The following is a 25,765-nucleotide window of genomic DNA, read 5'->3' on the forward strand; positions in this document are numbered from 1 at the left end:
TTTAAAAAAACACACTAAAGCATTAAGTATTTCTCCAAAACTTAGCATCTGCTTTTACAAAGCTTCCCCTTCGTATGGAGGATTGACATCTGTTTTCAAGGATGATCCCCAAGAATCAGGGAAAGCATGAATAACATATTAGATATGAACGAAACAAAGGCTCTCAGTCTTGTCGTCACTTTTTACCCCCAAAAAGACGTGCTGCCACTGCAGAATCCGAGAGGAGTTGATGATGCTCTAAGATTCTTCTGATCCACCTCCTGGTAAGCCAAATATGCGAAGGTTCCGATCCATTGAACCTACTGCCATGTATTTTGCATCTGGACCGAATTTCACACAAGTAGCTTTTCCTGCACTCAACATGGGAATAAAAGTCACAGCTGAGAGAGAGAGAGAGAGAGAGAGAGAGAGAGAGAGAGAGAGAGAGCGGCTGATAAAATCAACAATAAGCAAGAAAGGAATAATCAGCTCTGCAAAACTGTCAATGTCCATTCTGCCTTGAGATGACATGATAGTGCAGGATGTTGATGCAGGATAGAGGAGAGGAGGGGGGAGCGAGCGAGAGGAACCTGTTCCTGATAAATCTGGGAATGTCTTGATCAAATTCCATTCCATCTTAACATTGGCTACTTGGTAAAGCCTGCAGCAATGCACACGTTACTGAAGAAGGGCCCAGGGAGAAAGAAAAAAATAACAGAGATCGAAATGTCACAAGGCTTAGCAAGAGAAACTAAGTGCAACTAGAAATCTCAAAACATCTGTGAGAAAATGCAACACAAGACTGTCATGCTGAGTTCTAACTAAATTCACAAGTGCATTAGATCAAAATCAAATCACTTCCAATTACAAGCAATGGAATTCAAGAAAAGGCAAATAAGAATTGGACAATCTGAACGTGTTTGCTGATAAACAGAAGCCAGAACTGCTTGAACTTTCACAACATTGTAAATACAGAACCAGTTGTGTACTTCCAAAGCAAACTACAAGTATTTATTGAATTAGAAGAAGAAGAAAAGGACTAACCTGATATCAGAACCTGCAATTGCAAGGTAACTTCCACTATGGTCGAACTCCACTGCAAAAACAGGCATTCGGGTGTCAAATATTTTACTATATATATGAGAGTACGAACAGAACAGGTGTGGCGCTACTTCACTTCTCTCTTTTTTTTTCTCTCTTCATCACAGCCTTCTTAATACAAAGTATTTACTTGATAGTAATACAGTCAAAGTTCAGTACAAGGAAGAAGAGCTAATAACTAGAAAGAGTAAGCAGAAGTGAATTGCACCAAAGCTCCATCTCTCTCTGTTTCTATCAGTAGTTTAATTTTCAAACAGAACAGATGCAAATACAAGTTTGGTGCGACTAAGAAAGAATAAATGCCTCCTGGATCTAAAAACTAGAACTTTGATTCGATCATTTAAAGTTCTTAACAATATGCAAAAGAGAAAACCAGACAATCATATGGAAGATCTACATACCAGCATTTGTTGGTGTACTTGAATCATAGGGAGCAAAGGATCGGAAGTTCCTCAACTTGCGAAGATCCCACAGTTTAACACCATCACGAGCTGCAGTCTGATCAATTGAAGAAACATCAGAAAGGGAACATTGTTATCTCTATTTCAGTTTCAGTAGAAGCACACGCACCGCAAGGAAGTATCCATTTTCTGAGAAAGAGATGGCAGTTACTGGCCCTTCATGCCCATCAAACTTTGCAACATTTGACTGCGAATGGATATCTTTGTTAGTACGAAGCAATGTTAGGTGAGGATATGGGAAGACATTGGAACAAGGTGCTTATTTGCATACAATGTGCACTATGGAACTACATACCTGAGTTTTGACATCCCAAATTCTAACAAGTGCTTCTGAAGTGCCAGTTCCAAGGATGAGACCATCAGGATGAAAAGCAGCTGATGTATAGCCCTCTTCACCTGAAGGTTCACCAACCTGCACAATTATCATATTCATCAATTCACAGACCACAAAGCATTGTGTGTGTGTGTGTGTGTGTGAGAGAGAGAGAGAGAGAGAGAGTGAGAGAGAGAGAGCGCGCGCATGAGAGACAGTACACGTGTTATGTGCTTGAGTTTGTGGGAGAGGGAGGGGAGAAGTGAGAGACCTGAGTGAGGCATAATCCAGAAGATAGATCATAGAAGCACCATGTATTATCTAAAGCAGCAGTTACAAAGTAGTTATTGGTCGCATGGATAGAGACTGCTTGCACCTGGCAGTACAGTTGATATGTTACTTTCACATAAATGAAATAAAAGGGAAAAGATCAGAAATCAGTCCAAGACGATAAAAAAAGTAGGAAATAAAGCAGGAAACGGAAGATACAATGCTGGAAGTTGAAGTATGCAACGAAGAAATCTATGGGTTGTGGATTCATGCAGGACACATGTAGCTTATGGAAATAAAGAATAATAGTTAATAAGAATGACATGTGCAAGCATTATTGAGATGACATTTATGCTTAAAAAGATCCTACACAGCTTATCCTCACAATCCTTCTGAAGAAATAGAATCATCACAATTCATGTGGGCACCAGCAGCAATCTAATCAACCTCATAATGGTGAAAATTTTAGGAACTTGAAAGCCAACTAAATAAGCTACTTGATACAGCTGCTAACTGTAGCATGGTGGCCAAATGATGTAAGTTCCACTAATGGCAATGCGCGTATCAATACTCTATTTTCTGTTCCTACCTATTCAACTTGGTGGTATGGGAGTAATATTAGTACAGTTCAGACATCTTTGCCCAAAGGAAGAAAGAAAAGAAAGGAAACGGATTACTGCCATCTGAAATAACAAATTGCTTCTATCCCCTCAAAAGTTGGGGATTTCATTTATTTCTGTTAAGTGCCCTTCATGCATGCCCACGGGGAGAATGAACTTCAGTACTTTAATAGGCAGGTTCCAGATCGAGAGAAAGATGATGGTGAACAGGGAATTCAATTCTGATGTGTTCAACCAAATTTGAAATAAATTAGAAAAGAAAAGTGAGCAATAATATCCATTGTTGACGATAAAAGTTGAACTAATAGTTTTTTTTTTTAATGAAATTCTATTTAGTCCAGAAGCCAAAAGAAGGCAACAACAACAGAAGGCCCATTCACCTAATCCTCCTCCTCACCATCATGTAAGCCTTATCCCAGCTAAATGGGGTTGGCTACAGGAATCCTTTTCCGCCATCCCACTCTATCAAGGGCCAAAACCTTTTGAACTATTCCACCCAATCCTAACACCTAGTCCTAGGTAAAACAATTCCCCCAACCATTTAGAAAATGTGATTTTCTGCCTAATTATTTTCGACCTTTGTCACTTGGAAATTGGCAAGCATGTCAGTGTCAGACATGGATACAAGGTGTCAGACAGTGGCTTCTAAAGGCCCCATTCTTCAAAACATCCATACCAATAATTTAAAGCATAGAATATAATTTTAGTTGTTAATTGCAATAAGCTGTGCAAAAGAGCCCAAAAATGGAAGTAATAAAGCTTACAGTGGGTAGTCTGCTACTCTAACTTGCTCAAAAGCAATTTCACCAATAGGTTCTCCTGAGTGATTCACACTGGTAATTCTGTTTTCTCCCTTCTTGTGGATGGCTATCTTGAACGATGGTTGGGTTAAAGCGGATCGAAAGGGGAAGACAATCAAGTAGCGGATCTTTGTCTCTGGAGGTGCAGGCAGTCCATGAGCATCTCCTTCATGTAAAGGCCCCCTACCAGTTTTGTCCATAACATTCTGTTCTCCAAAAGTCGCTGAGTCCCAGCAGCACGTATTTGATGCTTTTGGATAAATCACAGATGTACATTCCTATGTATAGGACAACTAGTAGGGAAAGGGGCTTTGCTTTTGTAAGAATTTTCTACATTGACAATGCAAGGAAAGCCAGTAAAACCCTCGACGGAGAAGCTTGAAGGGTAGAGTAATCCAGGTCTGCAAATCGAAGGATGAAGACACAATCTGGAGAGAGGACCTGTGCTCGTCTACGAAGGACCCTTGGCATCCTGGCTGACCTCGCCCTTCAGGTGATGGATGTGTTGAAGGTTAGGGGTGAATCTTTTAGAAAGGTGCTCTGCGGGCCAAAATCAACAGGAACCCTCTCAGATGCTCAGGCGGATGAACGGTTCACAATTCCATTGTTGAAAGAAGATGATGAGAGCTTGCTCACAGTCTCATCAATATGGAGAATAGAAGTAAGATATCTATTGTTGATCTCAATGAGGGTCCCCAGTCATACCCTTTTCTCCATATTAAGGTTGCAGTTGCAAGGTTTTTTTTTTTTTTTTGAAAGATCACGATTTATATTAAAAAGGAAAGAGTACAGGGAAAAAACAGCCGCTGAGATAGCGGGCAAAGTACACTCCTAAAAACTGCAGATTACAGCCCTTTAAATTATCTGCATTAGAAGCCCACTCAACTAACAATCTCCTCACTCTAAAAGCTATGGAATCCAACGGATTAGAAACACCATTGAAGCATCTTCCATTTCTTTCTTCCCGCACTGACCACCAGATAGCGAGAAGGGCCATTCTCCATAGATAGGTCCTCTCCTCTGAAATCCCAGTCTTGGACCATGCCACGCCTTAAGGAGATTACCAGAAGAATTTGGAAAGGCCCAACCGATATGAAATTGGGGAAGGAAATCTGACCAGATCCACGTGATAAAGGGACAGTGGACAAAGAGATGGTCCACCGATTCTTCGTTTGCCATGCAGCATAGGCAAACATTAGTGATAATCATGCCCCTTTTTCCTCAAGTTATCCGCTGTAAGGACTTTCTTTTTACCAACCAGCCAGCCAAATGCCACAATCTTAGGAGGAGCTTTGTATTTCCAAACATGATTAGTATGGGTCTCTTCTCCTCTTGAGGGATCCCCCTCCATACTCCTATAAAAAGATTTGACTGAGAATACTCTAGATTTGTCGCTTTTCCACACAATTATGTCCACACTTGACTGGTCCAACTTGACGTCCTGGATGCAATTAAGAAGGGCTGCATATTTCTCAACCTCGTAATCGTGGAGATTTCTTCTACATTTTGGACCCCACACAATATCCTACCCATGAATGGAGTAGCAATCAACAGCCAAACTAGTCCAATTAGAGGCAATACGGAAAATGTGGGGAAATTCATCTTTCAATGAAGTATCACCCACCCAGCTGTCATACGAGAATCAAGTATTATCCCCTTTCCCTATAGCAATACCTATCCTTTTCAAAACCTCCTCCTTCATGGATAACACCCCTTTCCATATCGATGAAGCTTTGTAGTTTGAGGAATCCTTTGTCCACCAACCATCCTCTGATCTCCCATATTTTTTCTTGACTAAGGTATTCCATAAAGACCCGTCTTCGGTCCCTAGTCTCCGAGTCCATTTGCCTAAGAGGGCCCGATTCATGCTCTTTAGGTTTTTTATACCAGTCCCGCTTTCTTGAATATGCTTACACACCTCTTTCCACTAGACCAAGTTGTAGTTGCAAGGTTACCCCTGATTAGCTCCCTATTGTCCTTCTGGCGAAGATTCCTCAGAGATATTCACCAATTGAGGAAACTAGATCTAGATTTTTGGGGTTCCAGCACTAGCATGGTCAGAATCAGTTCTATTCAATATCGAATCCTGTTTTGGCAAAGGTGCAAGATATAGATGAAGATGCATCAGTCTAGCGTTTCCTAATTTTCTCCGGGGTCAGGGTCATGGATGCACCAGTAAATCTGGAGCAGGTGCTAGACATTGAGGTTGGTGGTCTGTTCTTCCCCTTTTTGGTCGTCACCAACGTTGTTAAATGCGACCGCATATTCGTATATCCGATCACATATGCGAATTCCCATATGCATATCGCATATGCCATTGCAGTGCATATGCGATCGCATATGCCAGATGTGCGAGGATATGCGATCGCATACAACATATGCGATCGCATATCACATTATTTTGTTTGTTTATTTTTTATTTTTGCAAAAAAAAAATAATAATAATAATTAAAAATAAAATAAAAAATCAAACTTTCCTAAGTAGCGTAACTTTGTAACTATAAGTTGTGTAAGTATATTGTTGAATGTAACTTAGTGTTAGTGTAACTAGGTTGTAACTTATTGTAACTAAGTTGTAAATTGTAACTTGTAAGTAGTGTTAGTGTTATAATGTATAAATAATAAACATTAAGATGTAACTTCAAAATTGTATTTGTACAATAAATAGTTTATTGATTGTTTTGTTACTTAACTATATTGTTGAATGTTGAATTTGATGTACTTCATTCATTTTTCTAACAAGTCACATACTAACTTTATATATGTAAAATTACTATATTACTTATCTATTGACTTAGGGAAGCTTCTCCCAAGTTCTTATATTTTTCTACATTTTTTTTCAATTTTTTTCCTTGTTTTTTTGTTTTTTTTTCAAAAAAAATAAATAAATAAATTATGCGATCACATATGCGCACAAGCATATCCGATCACACAGAACCGCATATGCGGTTTGACAACATTGGTCGTCACTAAAGTTCGAGCAGTGCCTTTGATGTAGGACAATTAACCACTTGTTCTAAAAGCTCAAACTGTTAGAGTATGGCGAATTAATCCATTTATCTCATAGCCCAGGCCCCGCATCGCATGGCTTAGGACCTCGGCCAAACCCCCTTCGTGGGCCCCAAATCACATGGGCTGCTCACCCCGAGCATGTCCCGGCATCCCACGGGCTACCCCACTCGAGCCCAGTGTGAAAATGCCCCTGCGTTAATCACCCCCGGTGAGGAGTCTCGAGCACGAGACTTGCTCTGAAACCAATTTGATGTAGGACAATTAACCACTTGCTCTAAAAGCTCGAACTGTTAGAGTATGGCAAATTAATCCCTTTATCTCATAGCCCAGGCCCCACATCACATGGGTTAGGACTTCGGCCGAACCCCCTTCTTGGGCTCCAAATCACATGGACCGCCCACCCCGAGCGTGTCCCTGCATCCCACGGGCTACCCCACTCAAGCCCGGTCTGAAATGCGCATTAATCACCCCTGGTGAGGAGTCTCAAACACAAGACCTCCTCCCGTGGGCCCCAAATCGCATAGGTCACCCACCCCGAGTGTGCCCCTGCATCTCACAGGCGACCCGACTCGAGCCCAGTGTGAAAATGCCCCTGTATTAGCCTCAACCAAAGAAAGCCAATCATCCAATCTGTGATGAGCAAGGGTTTATCACTGGTGATCTGTTCAACAATACAGAGAAGGAGCTTTTCTCCAAAGGGTTGTTTTCAAGCAATCAAATCTAGACATAATGGGTCAGGACTCAGGAGCTAGAGGCAGAGGCCAAGTCCACTATGGTGTTTATTGTTGAATCTCAATCCTACCCCTTTCAAATGTTGGCAATACTTCTCCATGGCCTTAAAAGATGGAAAAGAGCAAGGTTGGTAGGGATAAGTTTTTTTTTTTTTTGGAAAGATAATGCAAAATTACTACGGCCAACAGCCAGAAAAACAAAACAAGAACTACGAAGGAAAAAAAAAAAAAAAAGACAACAGCCTGAACCCTAAACAAAGACAAGGAAGAAGACTAAACAAGAAACACAAAATAAACAACAGCCCAAACCCACAATCAAGGCACCCACTCCCTAATATAAACAAATGGACCCGATCCCTTATATACAAATGGACCCGACTAAGGAGGGCACCCACTCCCTTATATACAAATGGACCCGATTAAGGACCCTCTCTACAGACCCGCTGAGATTCCAAAAGCACCGGCTATTTCTTTCACTCTGCAAGGACCAAGGGATAGCAAGCCATGACAGGGAAGAGGAAACCTCCAAGTTATTCTCAAAAATAAAAGCGAAAGAGATCAAATCATTCAGCCTAGGGATTGGGAAAATGGCTTCCAAGAAAAAACAAAAGGAGGTTGAGGGAACTGTATAATCTGGTTTTGTCTTCTTCTTCTTCTTCTTTTTGAAAGACAACAAATTTTATTTGAACGAGCACCAAGATGGCGGTAAAAGCTTACAGCCCACTCAAAGAAAAGAAAAATTACAATCTTTTAAAGTGTCTAATGTCTATGCATGAAATCCAACCTGCCAAACAAAACTTTGGCCTATGAACCACTTGAGACACCAAGGAACTCAAATTGTTGAAGCATCTCATGTTTCTTTCCCCCCAAAGGGTCCATAGGCCAGCCAACAACGATAACCTCCAAGCTGCCCTCTCTTGCTTCTTAAGGCCCATCCTATGCCAAGATGAAAAAAACACCCCCATAGAACCCGGCAACAACCACGACAGGCTAACTGGTCTGAAAAAACTGGACCAGACTACTTGACCAAACGGACAATGAATAAACAAATGATTTACCGATTTTGCGCCCCCACAAACATTTGGAATGGCCATTGCCTTTTTTTTTAGGTTGTCAACTGTCAGCACCCGCTTCCTCCCTACAAAACACACAAAGGCTGCCACTTCCCAAGGAGCTCCATAGTTTCACATGAAAGAGGTTTGTCAATAAATTATCATAATCGAAGAGCTCGAAAAAGGTCCAGAAGGAAGAGACATCTTTAGCTATTCTTCCAAGATGATTTCAGTTGCGTCATGCGTGGAATGCTCAACGGATGGGCAGTGATTCACATATCAGCAATCAAGGAGAATTTGAACAGCAACAAAGCCACAAGGGGGATGTCCCGATGCTTCAGGGAAGAAGAAGGGGAAGGAATCTATCAACGGAACTGAGATTTCTTCTATTTGGGGAGATGATCTTTGTGAATGGGAACGTGTTAATTCTATCTGGATTATGGAAGTCAGGGAGGATTTTAGTTGTGTGGAACCCGACTATGCTTGAGAAGGTAAATAATGCTGCTGGTCAGTGGTCTCTATCTAATTTTGTTCAAAGATGGTTAGAGGTGGTCTCTGCTGGTGTCTGTCCAGGTGTATGGCCCAAATGACCCGAGTCTTAGACCTGCGTTTCTGGTCGGAATTGGAAATCATGTAAATGTGGAATATAACATGCTACTTAGGCAGTGATTGTAGTGTAATTCGTTTTACTCATGAGAAGAAGGAAAGCTTGTAGACTCGATGGTGTATGAGGGGATTCCCGGATTCTTTAGATAGATGGAAGCTAATCAGAGTCCCTCTAGAAGGTGCCACATTCACCTGATCAAATGACCAGAATAACCCAGTGATGAGTAGAGTAGACAGATTTCTAATCAATGCTAGCTGGGAGGATGCATTCCCTGAACTCAACTAGAAAGTGCTGCCATGGCCTATCTCAGGTCACAAACCAATCTGTCTAAAGATGTCACATTAGAATCTTGGGGTCTGCAGACATTCGGTTTTTTAAATATGCGGCTGAAGCATCTAGATTTTCTTCAATTGACTTAGTGGTTTTCATATCAACCAGAGTGCAGAGGTGGCAAAATATTCACCATAAAACTCAAATTTCTCAAAGGAAAACTGAAAAGTTCGAACAACGAGACTTTTGGGGACATCAACATTGTTGAAGCTTTGTTAAAGGAAGAAATTTCTGCACTTGACATTTTATTTTATTTTTTGAAAGATCACTAGATTTATATTAATATGATAAGAAAGGAAAACAAACAGAGAGCAGGACCGCTAAGGAAGCGGACCACCTAGGCTCCAAGAAAGAGAAAATCACAGCCCTTAAGATTATCTACATTTGAAGCCCACTCTACCATTAGACGTTTTACTCTAGAAACTATAGACTCCACAGAATTGGAAACATCCCTGAAGCATCTCCCGTTCTTTCTTCCCAAACAGACCACCAAACGGCCAGAAGAGCCATTCTCCATAACAAAGTCCTTTGCTTGCCTAGTCCGACACCTGCCAAATCAGGAAAAGACCAACTGATGGTAAAGCAACTTAACAATTCTGACCAGATTTGGTTGATAAAGGAACAGTGAACAAGAAGACGATCAACCGATTCTTTGTCCCGCCATGCAACATAGACACGCATTAACTATAATCAGCCCCCTTTTTCTCAAATTCTTGACCGTGAGTATCTTCTTCTTTCCGACCAACCATTCGAAGGATGCAATCTTAGGAGGGACCAGATATTTCCAAATCTGATTTGTCAAGGATTCTTTTTCGAAGGAAGAATCGATGTCCAAAAGGTTGTTTAGAGACTTAACCGAGAATGTACTGGATTTGTCGAGCCTCCAGATTAATCTGTCTGCACTGAGTTGATCTAGCTTGGCTCTGTAAATGCGATCAAGGAGGGTCACATACTCATCGATCTCTCAATCATGTAAATTTCTTCTACACAACATGTTCCACTCTGTTTTACAGCCGAGGACAGTATAGCAGCTAGCTACTGGAATAGCTTGATTAGGCGCGAGATGGAATCTATTCGGAAAATCTTCTTTTAAGGCCACATCTCCCACCCAAATATCTTCCCAAAACCGAATGTCATCTCCCTTCCCTATATCGAACCCGATACCTTTGAGAACCTCCTTTTTCATGAATAACACACCCCTCCAAAGGGCCGAAGCCCCATAAGATGATGAATCCTTGGTCCACCAACCACCCTCTGAACTGCCATATTTGCTTTTGATTAACTTATTCCAAAGACTCCCACTTTCAATCCCTAGTCTCCAGATCCACTTCCCTAAGAGGGCTCGATTCATTTTCTTGAGATCTTTTACCCCGGCTCCACCTTCTTGAACATGCTTGCACACCTCTTTCCATTCGACCAGATGAAATTTCTTTTTCTCCTCCTTCCCATGCCATAGAAAGTCCCGTCTTAACTTTTCTAGAATAGCCAAAACTGAGGCCGGATATATGAATAAAGACATGAAATACAATGGAAGATTCGATAGAGCAGCCTTTATGAGAGTGAGACGACCGCCCAAAGATAAATATCTACATTTCCATCTTGCGAGATACTTCTCAAACATGTCTATGACCTTGTCCCATAGGGACATAGGAGGCCTTCCTATACTCAGAGGGAGGCCAATAAAGGTTGAGCAAGCCGTTGAACAGTCGAAGAGTTAAGCATATTTTCTAATATCTTCTTCCTCCATGTCGACCCCAAACATCTTGGATTTTGCCATATTAACTCTCAACCCCGAGACAACCTCAAAACACTGAATTGTTGTATGCAAGTTACTCACCTTCTCTTGGTCCGCTTTGCTAAATAACAATGTATCATCCGCGAACTGAATGTGAGAGATCAAAGTGGCCATTCCTTCCACTCTAATTCCGCTTAGGATGCCTACTTCTTGACCTTTATGTAGCATTCTAGATAAGGCCTTCCCGACTATAAGAAAAAGAAACGGAGACAATGGATCGTCTTAATGCAACCCCCTGGGGAGCTTTTGAAGAAACCTTTTGGGGATCCATTAAGTAATATAGAGTAGGCCGAATCGACACATTCCCCCATCCACCCTATCCATTTCTCTCCAAAGCCCATTCGCATTAACATATACTGAAGGAAACCACAATCCACATGATCGCATGCCTTCTCAAGGTCAAGCTTGCATAGGAGACCATTTGATCTGGATTTATGACTGGAGTCCAAACATTCATACGCTATGAGAGCGCTATCAATTATTTGTCTTCACTTTGATTTCCAGAAATTATCTTCCCTATCACCTTTTTCAGCCGAGACGCCATTACTTTTGCCAGGATTTTGTATGGCCCTCCTAGTAAGCTAATCAGTCTGAAATCTTTGAAACTAGCCGCACCCAGGGTCTTCGGGATTAACGCTATAAAAAAGGCCCCAAGACCTTTTGAAAGACGCCCTCGTTCATAGAATTCATTAAAGAAATCCATAACGTCACCCTGAAGAAGTCCCCAAAAAGTTTGAAAGAGGAGAATCGGAAAACCATCTGGCCCGGGAGTCTTATCTCCTCCCAAAGATTCCACTGCAACCTTCACTTCTTCCAGTGTAAATGGTGACTCGAGACCTTTAGCATCATTTTCAGACAATCTGTCCACATGGAGATGATCCAACTTTGGCCTATCCCAACCTTCTCCTTGAAGCGAAGTGCTGAAAAACGTAATTGCCTCTTCAAAAAATATACATATAAGAGACCCCCCTTCTCCTGATGATAAATCCATGAGTGAATAGCTTACAGGTGATTTGGAGTAGATCTTCAAAAGGGAAGAGATTTGTTGGAGACCGATATCCCGAGCTAAATCAATCAAAGAAGGCGACAAATATACAGCCTACTTTCACGGGATGACAGTTGCTGGAAAACCGGCAAATCATATTTCGAGTACTCGAGAAGATAGAATTGCTTATTCTAGAAAAGTAGTCTGTTGATGCACCATTAATCATTTCAAAGGGATTGTTCTGAAGATTTTAGCAGCAGGCCAACCATTGGTGGATTGCATTTCAACTCCTTTTCGCCTGAGGATGTGGGCAAAATGCAAGAAAGCTTCATGCTTGACAATTACGCAAACAGTTGTTGACGCTAAAGGGGCCCAGACACCTAGGCCAGCTGGTTTTTCTCTAGTTTTTTATCAAGCATGTTGAGATTTCATACAGTACAATGTTGTAGTTGTGTTCGAGGAATTTCACAATAGAGCCATTATCAACAGGGAGATGAATACTTCCCCAAAAGGAGGGTGCCAAGGAAGTCAGCAATTACAGGCCAATCAACTTGTGGGAAGCCTCTCCAAAATCATTGCTAAAGTTCTTGCATTGAATCATTGCTCAAGTTCTTGCATTGAGACTTCAAAGATGCGTGGAAGCATCATCTCTCCTTCTCGCAATGCTCTTGTGGCAGGAAGAAATATTATGGAAGGCCATTTTATAGTGCACAAAGTGGCAACTGCGTTAATTTGAAGTTCTTCAACTATATCATGGGTTGAATGGGGTTCATCAACAGATGAAGGTCATGGATAAATAAATGCTTGCTTTTTTACAGTATGGTGCTCAATAACTGTTTATGGAACTCCAGTGGGATTCTTCAAATCTAGCTGTGATATTTGGCAGGGGGACCCATAGTTCCCATTCCTTTTTCTCTATTGTCACTCAATCCTTGGGTAGAATGATGAATCAAGAACAGCAGGTTATTCCCATTTGAGGAATGGGGGAGGACAGAAGATTGCCCATGTTCAATACACCGATGACACTCTATTCTTTGGGGACATTCTCTCAGAAAGTGTGGGTCTCAATGATACACTTCGATGATACAATTTTTTTCCTTCAGATTATTGGTTGCATGGTAGGAGATTTTCCTATTAATCTCTTGGGCATGCCTCTGTGTGCAAGCACCTATCAAGCTTGGGAAGACATTACCAAAAGGTTTCACTGGAAGCTAGCAGCATGGAAATACAAATTTTTATCATTAGGTGGGAGAAAAACATAGATCAAGGCAGATTTATCAGAGGCATGCTGTATCTTGTCTCCATTTTTAAATGTCCAGGCAAGTTTGTTGAAAAGCTATAATCAATCCAAAAAAAGCTATCCGTTCGAACATGGTTTAGAGCAAGGAGATACCACTTGGTTGCATGGGAGAATGTTTGCAGGCCGAAAGAGCAAGGAGATACCATAGTTAAGAAAAGCATAGATACCACTTGGTTGCATGGGAGAATGTTTGCAGGCCGAAAGAGCAAGGAGACTTGGGGATCAGGCCTTTTGAGGCGTATTGACTCTCATTACAAAGTACGGTTTATTGGATAATTGCTGGGATATTCATGTCATGAATTGCAGAAATGGGTCCCATATTTGGAGAACAAAATCGACAGTCTATAACAGGTTCAACGCTCAAATGAAAACATTAATGCCACTTTGCATTAAAAGAAATGCTCCAATGCTCTCGGAGCACTATAAGTTATAGACTTATAGTGCTCCTAGTTTCATTAAGAGAAACGCAAAATGTCACTTTGCATTAAGAGAAATTCCAATCGGTTGATCTAGACTGTTCACTGGGTCCAATGGACATTTCATGGGCAAATATGAATGGTCAAGATCATTTACACAAAAACAGGTCTAATCAACAATGTGATCCGTCTAATTGTTAGAGACCACCATGGATTGCTTGTGATTCTAAAGAATCACTTTGGTTAGGCAACCATAGCCATCCCAACCATGGCTTGTTAAATGGATGGCTAAAGAAAATAAGGCCAAACCAAGGACAGATTGGATCATCAAATTAGGACAATCTTTGCATGGAAGCCTTAGAAATGTGTTTTGGACTTAATGAACAGTTCATATCAATTAATTGGAGTGTTTGAGCTGATGCAAGTGCAACTACGAGCACTGGAGCATTTTTATCTTGCATTAAATATAGATATGTACGCAATAGCTTCAAATAAAGGGGTGTCAGTTCAGGCAGCTTTCCTTCAGAGACTTGTGGGAAAATAATTTGGACTCTGGAATTCCTTCGTAACCTTTGCGAAGATGAGATTTTATTGCTGACAGACATGCTATTCAGTGAGATAAAGTATATATACCACGATCCGGTGAGGACAAAGGACCATGGACTCTGGAATCGAGCAGCCGCTGCTCGGTTCGCTCATTCTTAAAAAGCAACTGAACATGAGTATTCAGCTCATCGTATGGTCATGGGTTTGTCATCCAAGTTACAGGGTACTGTTGTCCTGCTGAAATTCAACGTGTTTTGTTGAGCTGTGTTGCTGGACAAAATTCTCACAATTGATCATTTAAAGAAAAGAGGCCGTGTAATTCCAAATAGCTGCTTGATATGCTGTGTCAGATGAATCAATGTCTCATCTCTTCATACAATGCAGCTACACTAGGAAAGTATGCAGCTGCCTATTAGATTGTTTTGGTGGTGGGTGACGCCAGACAATGTTTTATGCAGCTGTATCGCGCCCTTGCGATAAGGAAACATATCAGCATCGCATGGGAAATATTGCATGTATCACGAATGTGTCATGGTTTAAGGGAAACATTTGGGAAACATATAATGGAGAAATGATGAGACTTTCCAAGATAACTTCAAGAGATGTTAAGAGAGACATGATTACACACTTAGAATGCAAAACATTACAAAAAAAAAAAAAAGGTATGCAAAATACATTCAACTGTGTATTGGCCCAAACTATGCATTGTTAGACAAAATGATAATTACATAGAAAATGAGTTAATATCATTCAAATCCCATACAAAACAAGCAATAAAACACAAACAATGCATGCAAAGACCAAAAAGAAACAAAAAATATACCTTGGACTCAATATCCAGATGGAGTTACAAGGCATGTGGAGTTCAACCTCTTGACTCGCGTCCACTTGGAGTTAGTACAAAATTATTTAATGCACTAAAGTTTTCAAAAATAACTCGTTGATTGCAACCAACTTGTTGACTGTAATCAACCCATGCAATAGACAGTTAGATGGCACTTGATTGTAATCAACCTATGTTTATGTGGGAGTTTTATGCTCTCATTGTCACTCCCCAGCCCAGATAAAGGAGGAGATTTGTGACAGGTTGGCAGCTGGCGTCAAAATTATGCCATAACTTCCAACATGAATTCGAACGGAAAAGGATTCATGTAGCCAACCCCAATTAGTTGGGATAAGGCTTAGATGATGTTGATGATGAAATTCTTCAGAAATCATGCAATAATTCAACGCATATAATGCACTGATTTATACAGTTAAGATCTGTATTTCATTGCATTTTCTAAAAAATATATATGTTTTTAAAACCACTCTTACCATTTTTGCCTTTTTGTGGCTAATCTACAGATCGACCTACACTCAGCAACATATCTATAGATCAACCAATTTTGGTTGCGGAACATATTTTTAAATGTATTTTATTCATTTTCAATATTTTTAATTAAAAATATTTTTTTTCAAAAGGTTGCTGGTCAAAAAAATATTTTTCCAAAAAAAAAAAATTTGTGGCCAATGTATAATTTTCCATTCTGCTTGCACTTTAAATGTGCGAAAATGTAAGAGATTTCCCCAATTTCTTCCATTTTCCACCTATAAATTTGAAGAAACTTGTCTCAAATCCATGTTAATGCATGAAAATTGCACACAGATATTGATTTTTAACTTGTTTCTTCATAATCTATAGAAAAGAACATACAAGAAGAAAGCACCTGGTTCACTATAATGACCCCCAAAAAAAAAAAAAAAAAATTATTATTATTATTGACGATGAATATTGCACGTATCGTCGATAGGAGGTAGCTTTATAAAGGGCTCTGTGAGACACTTTGCTATATATCGTGACACCTGCAACATATTGTTTGACACAGGAAATTTTCAATTACCCTTGTATCTCATATTGGTCACCTGCAATATTGATAATATCAGCCACATATCAGCCGATACCATCAATACATGGAACATTGAATTGCCAGAGACAGGAGAAGGCTCTATATCTGGGTGGAATAATTCGTCTGTTGGAACAATTGGCTGAGTAACATGGAAAGCATCGCTTCGGGCGACACTAAAGTGTGTGGTTGGAGAGAGAATAGAATTTTCCATGGCAAATCTGTTTCAGTTGATTCTAAAATGACTAAGATTACTAGGTTAATTACAGACTGGAACAGAAGTAATTTAAGGCATATCTAAGCACCTTATAGTCTCAAACTGATTTAAGGCATATCTAAACACTTTATAGTCTCAAACTGAGCCGAGATAATCAAATATGGTGGGGAGCTGCCCAAACCCAAAGTTGATGATGCCCTCCCGAGGAATGGTTCAAATGTAATGTATTTGATGGATGCTCCTATGGAAACCTGGGGCTAGCCAGAGTAGGGGGACTAATCAGGAATTGCCTGGGTGATTGTTTGTTTGAATTTAGCAGTCTGTTAGGTATAGGCAACTCTAAGCTGTGACTTTACTGCAAGCAAATTAAATTAGCGGTCAGCCATAACTTCAATAGGATCATTATTGAAGGGATTCCAGTAATGCCATTGGCTGGGCAAAATCGAGAGATGCCTGTGGGAGCTTGCTGTTTTTATCAAGGCTAGATATCTATTTGAGGGTATTGAGGTTTCTTTCTCTCACATCCGAAGGGAAGCTGATTCTTTAGCAGATTCGTTGGCTAGAAGAAGGTGCATCAAGAACATCTACCTACATCGATGCCACGAGAGAAGCTGTCTTCTTTTTATTCTTGCTGTCGTATTCATTGCTAGTTTGTGTTCCTATGTTTGCCCTGTTTTTCTAATTGCATCTTCTTTTGGTTTTTCAATAAAATCGAGCGTTATCCATAAAAAAAAATAACAACAAACTTCAAAATCAATTACTTGACTCTAAGTGTCCAAAAATTAAATTGCAATTAAAAATAAAAAGATTTTCAATAATAAATTAATAATTAAACATACTTTTTAAGAGAGTTGTCCAGATGTGCCGGGCAACAGACACAGATATGTATCGACATGGCTGAGTTTCAAAAGGTGGTATCCTTGTTATGTAGCTTCAACCATATTCATGGTGAAGCATTACAGGATGCAGATAATTTAGCCAGAAGTGAAGTGAGCAGCATCTGTGTAGCAGTCAAAGATTCAACAAAATGAGATTGTCCATCTCCATGTCCAACTGGCTGCATCCAGAGTTACTGGACACATGTGTCAAAGTGTCCTGAAGTGTCCAGCACGTCAAATTCCAGAAATCTGGGCAAGGGAACACTTCTGTACACAGAAAAGTAATACTTTTTTTTGGAAAATAAAAGATAATATAAAATGATGAAAACACTAGAACAAAGGAAATGAAGAAAGAGTTAAAAGAATTATAAATGAATTTTCGCAAACTCCCAAGAAAAACCAATTGCTAGTAATCTAAACTAGCAAGTAATTGATAAACAAATATTGAAAACTATTTATAATCACCTCAAAAAATGGTAGTTTGTATAAAAATTACTTGCTATCTTAAAAGATTAGAAAACCAAAACAGAAAGAAAGTCAAAACAAAGAACTAGGCCTGTGCTTTCTTTTTTCTTTTTCTTTTTTCTTTTTTTTCTTTTTTTGTTTTTGTTATATGGCTCATGGTTCCTATGGTGAAAAACAAACTAAAATATAGGGTGAGAGCAAGTTTTTGTGAGTAGTTTCTTCAAGTAATTGATAAACAGATATTGAAAATGATTTATAACCACCTCAAAAAATGGTAGAAAATTACTCGCCCTCTTAAAAAATTAAACTACCACAACAGATGGACTGAAGAGCAAAATGAAGAAGGAAGCTTGTGCTTTTTTTGGTTACATCGCTCATGGTACCTACAGCGAAAGATGAACTAAAATATAGACTGTGAAAGGAAGTTTTTGTGAGTAGTTTTTTCTCAACAACAAGGAATGGAGGCAAGCTCGAGGGCTAGGGACGAGACATCTTGTGACTTGACATAAGAAATTCCCGTTAAAAAAATCAAGAACAACAAATGAAAGCTTTGTGAAAGATATGTTGGACACTTCACTCAAAGTGTTTGACACATAACTTTTAGATAACATCACTACGACACTTCTTGAAATGTTGTACCATGTCCAAGAGTGTCCAAGTGTCCCCAAGTGTCAGCACAGCAAAAACCCAAACAGTAGAAGTGTCTAGATAACACTGATGGAATCACAAGTTTCCTAACAAGCGGCATACAATTGCCAGCTCATACAGAAGCATGACAAGCATAAAGTAATGTCCAAGACTAACTTTTATTTAGCCAAATTACTTTCATATTTTAAAGCGAAATTAGCAGAAGAAGGCAAAAACAGAGAGAAGAGAGATGAGGGAATTGGTACATAGCCAAACTAGCACTAAAAAATTGACATGTCAAAAACCACAAAAGCGTGATTCATGTAGATATGCTCAAAACTTTTGCAATAACTTTGAGGCTTAAGAGATTACCTCTGCAGTATGATCCTTAAGCACGTGTAAACAATTATAGTTCCCATTTTCAGACCCTTGCCACAAACGAACTGTCTGCAGCAGAATAAAAGTAAATCAATAAAGACTGCTACATAGGACTTATGCAAAATGTCCCAGATAGAAACGTGTGCTTATGTAAAAGTAAACATTGTTGTACTTACGATGATACATAGGACTAATGCAAAATGTCCCAGATAGAAGCCTGTGCTTATGTAAAAGTAAATATCGTTATACTTCTGATGATGCAAGATTTCTATCCCAGAAAACAGCTTAAGACTGGTAGGAAAAAGCTATCTAAATGTATGTATTCTTGTTGAGCTTCTGAACTTCAGCACCAGACAAATATTTACTCCAATGAAGCCAAGTGAGTGGTCGGAAAGGAATTCACTTATAGTGGTGACCAGGCAGAACAGAACCATTGCTCCTCTAGCAATAGACAGCAAAATTTTGGCAATGCAGTCATTGTATTCTATTTCAACATGATCAAGCAGCATTGACCAAGATCCAATCTCTCAGTTGCATAATCAAAACAACCAATGCAGTACCTAGTTGAGAAAGCTCAAAACCTTTACTTCAGCCATATGATCAGGGAAGATCAGCATTTGAGAGCTGTGACCTATGAAAATCTGATTCCTGTCTTCACATGTCAAGACACTTTATCTCATACACATCATTCTCCAGGAATGAGATAACTTGGTATCAATTTGAATCAGTGAATGGACCTCCCATCCATTCCGCTCACCAGTCTATGCCGCAACAACAAACTATACCACATGAAGCACATGCACACTATAAAGGTGCAGCTTACCTTCATACAGCCTGCGGATGAAGCTCATATTTTTTGATAGGTAAAGCTGGGCTTGAGCCCGAGACATCAATGTTGAAACACCTGTCTACCATTGAGCTACAGGCTTGAACCCATGAAACTCCTATTCATGACGAGAAAATTAAACAGGCAACATGCAAGTGCAGGCAATAGTTGGCTTGGCCCATATTGTGCATGTCAGCTCTACCCTAAGCACGGACAGTTCACATGCTGTGCAGCTTGAAGTTTTCTATTCCCGTTTGGGAATTACCAGACGTGGTCTCATTATGGATATGCCCATCTCTTTACATGATAAATAAAGGTTTACTCAGGCATATGCCTCCCCAGCCTGTATTGAGCTTCTAGAGTTTCTAAATGGAACTTGGTCCAATGAAGATACTGTTTCCTTAATGATCGGTGGTTATTTCAGCATATGATTAAAGTTAAGGGTTGTCATATTTCTTCAGAATATTCCACAGTAGGAACACATAACAGTCTATCAAGGAAAGAATTCAAATACTGGAAGATCTAATCTTTTCCTGTGTATATCAAGAAATGCAACTCCGTTGGAAATCCTTCTTTGACAATGACTTGTATTTCTTTGCAACTTTAAGTTGTTGTTTTTTTTTTTTTTTTACAGCTTAGCAGTTAAAAACCACACGATACTTCATTTGCATTTCAGAACATGGCAACTTCTTAGCACCCAAGATTTCCATAATGCATAAAGATTAAAGACTAAATCGATATCTATAAAGTATGGCTATGGCTCACCTTATCTCCTGAGCCCGTTACGAACAGCTCATCCCGAGCTACAAACTTGACACTGGTAACCTATAAAAGCATTGAAGCCTCTTCAGCCAAGACATTTTATTTAACAAAACCATGAAAGATATATCGCTACTTGTCAAAAGAACCAGAGGAAGTGCAGCAATCACAACACAACATAAAAGAAAGCAAAGGGAGAAAGGGACAAAACCTTCTTGGAGTGACCACTGAGTGTACATAAGATCTGCCCGGATGTTCGGTCGAAAACAACGGCATTTGTGTCAACCCCTCCGGTCGCAATCACATCCTATCAATCAACCAAGGACATACTGCACATGAGTTGTCTGAAACTGAATATAAATTTAAAAAAATAAAAATAAAAATAAAGGTGAACTACTTGCAACATTTGTGTAGCCGATCCCAATTAGTTGGGGTAAGGGCGCTTAGCTGATGACTTGAAACAAGCATAATCATTACAGATTGAAAATTGAAAAATTGCCTCAGGCATAAAAATACATATTTTCCCTAAGCAAAAGGAAGAAGGTACAAAATGGTTAGAAAACCAATACATTCACAGGTAGATCATGTGTTTGTGTCTATGAGGGTGCATGCATGAACACAAACATCATATGTTTGTTTATGTACATTACATTCATCTATATATCATTTTATGTACATTTTCAATAATATCCATATATATCTAGATGTCACTTTCATATCGGCTCAGAAACATGCATAAAGAGAGACTTATGCATGCACCCAGCTATCTACTAGACATGTATATTAGCTATTCTTCTGCATAGATAAGAATCCCACAGACAAATGCAGCTAATTACTTGAATTCGTACCTTTGAAGGATGGATGTCAGCAGATAAAATGCCCGGCTTGCTAGTTTTGTGCAGGGGGTGACTGGAGAGCTGAGTGTACCTCTCCAAGGCATCAACAGGTGCCAAAGTTGGTGGGATCTAGTGATGCACAAAAATTATCCCAAATCAATGACTAAATATATGTATGTGTGTGTGTAAGTAAAGTTAAGTGCAAAACAAAAACATAGATTTTTCCAAATTTTAAGCTAAGATTGTGATAACTGAAAAGCCATTTTTTATACAACAGAGGACAGTACCTGTCGTTTCTTACGCTGTCCCGAAAGTATAGCATTGCAATCCGTGAGTTCTGCAATGATTTCAGCTGAGATACCAGGACGGATTCTCTTCCCACCAGGGCCCAAATCCTCATCCTCGGCAGCTGTAAGTACAAGACTATGCATATATCATGGCATGGATTTAATTATAATGTAATTAAACCATTCATATTAAACATAAACATAAGAACCTCTTTTTCCGTTGCTAACAACCATAGCATTTGCTGCTGCTGCTGCTGCAGATGACGCTGACAAAGGAATCTGTCTTTCTGCCTGAGCTAATAATGTCCTTGCTTCATCCCTTTCCTTTTTTAGTCTTGCTATAACGCGGCAAGCAGCATCATGCTGCCAAATCCAAGACTTGTATTAATGTGCCAATGATTGGAATGACGAAATTCAAAAATAGTAAAGAATGACAGGCAAATTCACAGATTCAATTTGCAATGAAGTTAATGGAGGATGAAATGGAGCTACATCTCAAACAATCTCTACCAGAAAATGGAATGAATGACAGGATAGGCTCCAAATTTCAGCGACAGTGCACCAATTATCAGTACCTGGTACAAAGCATGACTTAGCTCTTGCCTTGCTGTATTTAATTGCTGCTCCAGTGCAAAATTTGATAACATCAGTGCATCCCATTCCTGTTGAGAAATAGAAAAAACATGAAGGGATTTAGAAAAAGTACCAAGAAGGTTCAACAATCAAGTCCCTCCAGTCTCAATTGACACCACTGAATCAATTAACTCTTGACCATAAGGTTGCACCGGAATCAATCTAAAAGTATTGGCAAAGATTATACATTAATATTTTTGAAGAAATTAAATAACAAAGATTACATTGTTACACAACAAGAACTCCGAATAAATGGACATTTATAATTAAATGCAGATGAAATGGAATAACCAACCAGTTATGAGCCCACTTGGATGGACCATGGATAGTGGAGCAGGCGGTTTGTTGGGTTGTTTTTCAGCCAAATGACTCAAATCCTTATTCGAGCAGGACATTAAAATTAATTAATTAATTAAAATTAAAAGGATATGGGGTGTAAAGGTTGGAAACACCATTAGTGCCTCTCCTGTTTCTAATCCACCTCAAACGCCTAACCAAAAGGAACCCACTTGGTTTCTCTACATGTCTGCCTTGCTTCCTGGTTTGAGGAACATCCGAAAGCACCATAAAAGCAAGTTTCACCGAACATGGAAACCCGATTGGGTAGTAAAGCTCCAGTGGAAGTATGAAGCTTGATGCATGACAAAGATTTCAGTGACTTGGAGTTCCAATGTTTCAAGAACTGTGGAAAGAAATGCATCATGCACTGAGCTCAATAACGTACAAACCCCACGGGGATGATTAGCATGTCATGGAAGACAAATTTTCAGCCTCTTACCATGACATTTTAGACTAAACTAGTGTTGTCATGTGCAATCTCACAATCGCATACATTGGCTCAGATCGCATATGCCATGCAGGAAGTATGCCATGGCATACTAAATTATGCGATGGTTATACCATGGGATACTCTAGATGCAATGGCATAATGGCCAACGGTCAAATTTCTTGTAGATTATAGCAAGTTGTAACTTGTAACACGTATTGTATGCATCAACTCATCAAGATTCAAGTTATCAATACAATTTCTATGTTTATAGTTTTCCATAATTAACTCTTTCTTAGTGTAACTTGTTGATTGTTTAAATTTGTTTTGTTATATATAATATAATATAACTCAACGTATAAATAGTCTAATAGTCAAAATACAATGAAATAGGTAAATAAACCCAATCCAATCACTTGTAATCATAAGACAATTTTTCTTAATTTTTTAGATTTTTTATGATTTTATTCCATTTTCTATCATTTTTTCTTACTTTTCAGTAAAAAAAAAAAGTCATCAGCCTGAGCAATCACTTATGCGTTTATGTGATGGCATAAGCAATTAGCCCAGGCTGATGGCTTATGCAATTTTACGCTATTCGACAACAATGGAATGACTAAACCAACTTTAGTTTTTAAGAAATAATAATAATAATAGCAGAATTTCTCATGTACTTTGTTCCCACTACTCAAAGGCAGAGCGGATAAGAAAAATGACACTTTTAACCAAACTAAGTTCCAAAAAAGGTCAGAATTTTATTAATTGGAAGGATTCTGTGAAACAGTAACCAACCCAAGTGGCGTGTGGAAAAGTAGAAAAGATAACAAACGAGAGGGGGGGCAAAACACAACATACATTCTGGAACATTCCAAGTAAACCGGGGATGCTTGCAGCCTGTAATGGCCTCGGTTTGACAGCCTGCACAACATGGAGATGCCAATGAGAAGCTTGACAAATAGCAGTAATACTAACAACAATGACATCAAAGTAATAAGACTAGGCACCTTATTAGTCTTCACTGATACAATATCATCCATTGTATGTGGCTCACCAGTAACAGGACACTTCCCATAATCCTATTTAGAGAAAATTAAAGAAACACGATTCCGCAATCATGAATTTTTCTAATCAGATAAACGAAAATAAACATACCAAAATCGATACAAAAATACATAGAAATGAAATCCTATCAGCTCTAAAACCCTAAAAAAACCTCGAGATATGTGGATGGAGAATAAATCAGCATACCGTTACATGCCGCTCAATCAATCGCTTCTCGAACAGAAGCCCTGATTTCTTCGAAACCACCGGCTCTTCCGGAGCTTCGCCGGATACTGTATTTAAAAGAAACAAACACATGCACACATGAATCGACCCGCATGTGAGAATCAAGAAACGAAACCCTAGATATCTGATGGAATGAGTGGAAGGGAATGTACGTACTTGCACAGATCATGGCAGTTGGAAGCTAGGGTTTCTGGGAGGTGATTTTCCCCGAGGATGGAGAGATTGGAGATGGTGAATGTCTGAGAGAGGGAGGTAGAGATTCTGCGCCGGCTGAAGAGCGGATCGAGAAGGAGTGGCGCTTTTGATGGCTGGGAAGCTTTTCAAGTAGAGTGAAATGGCGGTAATGATAGAAAGGAGGGGTTTTAGGGGTTCTGCCGCTCTCCTTCTCGGGGGAGTGGGAGATGGACAGCAATCGCCTACAACGCTTGTTTTCCGCGGTGCATAAAACACCCTCCCTCTGTGGGGTCTACTACACTGTATGTAAAATCCACTCCGTCCATCAGTTGATGACCAATATTTGGACCGTAAATACAGAGTATGATGAGCTCTATTAAACTCATGTGGGCCACACCCGTTGGAACAATCTAAAATTGCTCCTAGAACCACGATGTTCACATGGGAGCTTTTGAGTTTTGTGGGGCCCACCTTGATATGGGTCGGGCATCCACACCATCAATGAGAGGCACTCTTAGATATCAGGACAATTCATGACTTAAGTGGGCCACACCAGGGACAACAGTTGAGAATAGATTTCCACCCGTAGAAACATTCTTGATTATTCACAGGGCCCGCTGATAGGTGGTTCTGACATTCAGCCCATGCATTGTGTGTGTCCCACTCCCACTTGGATGAGGAGTCACACAAAATTTCAGGCCTTTTTGGGATAATGACCACTGTAGACAAAACCTTTTACCCAGCGGTTTTTATGAAAGAATACAAACTTAAGTGACCAACTTAGACTAGCACGTGCGGACAGCGACTTTGAGGACGAAACTACCCCTCCTTTTCACTGCGAAGACGAGCGCTGACGCTCCTCCAGCTGACAGTTGTACGAACGGCTTAAAAGAGATCAAAGTTACATGGCCCACAGCTATGTATTTATTATATCCACAACGTTCATCCATATTTCGAGATCATTTCGGAGCATTATCCAAAAAAAAGAAAATCATATCCAATGATCAACTGGGCCACACCACACAGAGCAGCGGAAAATTGATTTTCATCGTTAAAACTTTTGTAGGGCCCACCATAACATTTATTTTCCATCCAATCTATTCATAAGGCCACAAAGACCTGGATGAAGAGGAAAAACGATTTTCGTAATGATCCAAAACTTGTGGGGCCCCTAAAGGGTTTCAACGGTAGACGTTCAAGTAGAATGGTAATGGTGTGGGGACAGGGATACGGATATAGCTACGGTTATAATCCGTAGCTATATCAGTAAGTCGGCGATCAACCATGGATTCCATGATTCCACCGCAAGTTGCTGTCCCTATCGGCGATTAATCGTGAACCTCGCAATTCCACCCCCGATCTATGGTTACGGATTATAACTGTAGATATTACCGTAGCTATAGCCGTATCCCAACACGGCGATTAATC

The 25,765-nt window shown here is 39.8% G+C and overlaps 1 protein-coding gene across 2 annotated transcripts; it reads right to left on the minus strand.

Moving 5' to 3' along the window:
• LOC131245781 (pre-mRNA-processing factor 19-like) lies at positions 1 to 24,572 on the minus strand. Of its 2 annotated transcripts, XM_058245470.1 has the most exons (18): positions 24,320 to 24,572; positions 24,125 to 24,210; positions 23,881 to 23,952; positions 23,732 to 23,794; positions 22,053 to 22,139; positions 21,687 to 21,840; positions 21,478 to 21,599; positions 21,203 to 21,319; positions 20,566 to 20,661; positions 20,361 to 20,420; positions 18,764 to 18,838; positions 2,126 to 2,230; positions 1,837 to 1,953; positions 1,651 to 1,728; positions 1,482 to 1,578; positions 1,024 to 1,075; positions 570 to 640; positions 1 to 350 (listed from the first exon to the last, which is right to left on the minus strand). In XM_058245470.1, the coding sequence occupies exons 1-18, from the start codon at positions 24,330 to 24,332 to the stop codon at positions 238 to 240; spliced, it is 1,578 nt and encodes a 525-aa protein (XP_058101453.1). In that variant the 5' UTR covers positions 24,333 to 24,572; the 3' UTR covers positions 1 to 237. The 2 variants fall into 2 exon arrangements, with proteins under 2 accessions (XP_058101453.1, XP_058101454.1); XM_058245471.1 differs by lacking the exons at positions 24,125 to 24,210; positions 24,320 to 24,572 and having other exon boundaries at positions 21,988 to 22,139; positions 23,881 to 23,953.
• Between the last annotated feature and the right edge of the window lie 1,193 nt (positions 24,573 to 25,765).

This window comes from Magnolia sinica, chromosome 5 (genome assembly GCF_029962835.1).
Source record: "Magnolia sinica isolate HGM2019 chromosome 5, MsV1, whole genome shotgun sequence".
NCBI lineage: Eukaryota > Viridiplantae > Streptophyta > Magnoliopsida > Magnoliales > Magnoliaceae > Magnolia > Magnolia sinica.

Excerpts from the sequence above, each read along its gene's own strand:
- LOC131245781 (XM_058245470.1), bottom strand. Across the intron at positions 1,579-1,650 it reads AAAATGGATACTTCCTTGCG|ACTGCAGCTCGTGATGGTGT; the intron begins GTGCGTGTGCTT and ends TCAATTGATCAG. Across the intron at positions 351-569 it reads CCCAGATTTATCAGGAACAG|GAAAAGCTACTTGTGTGAAA; the intron begins GTTCCTCTCGCT and ends TGTTGAGTGCAG.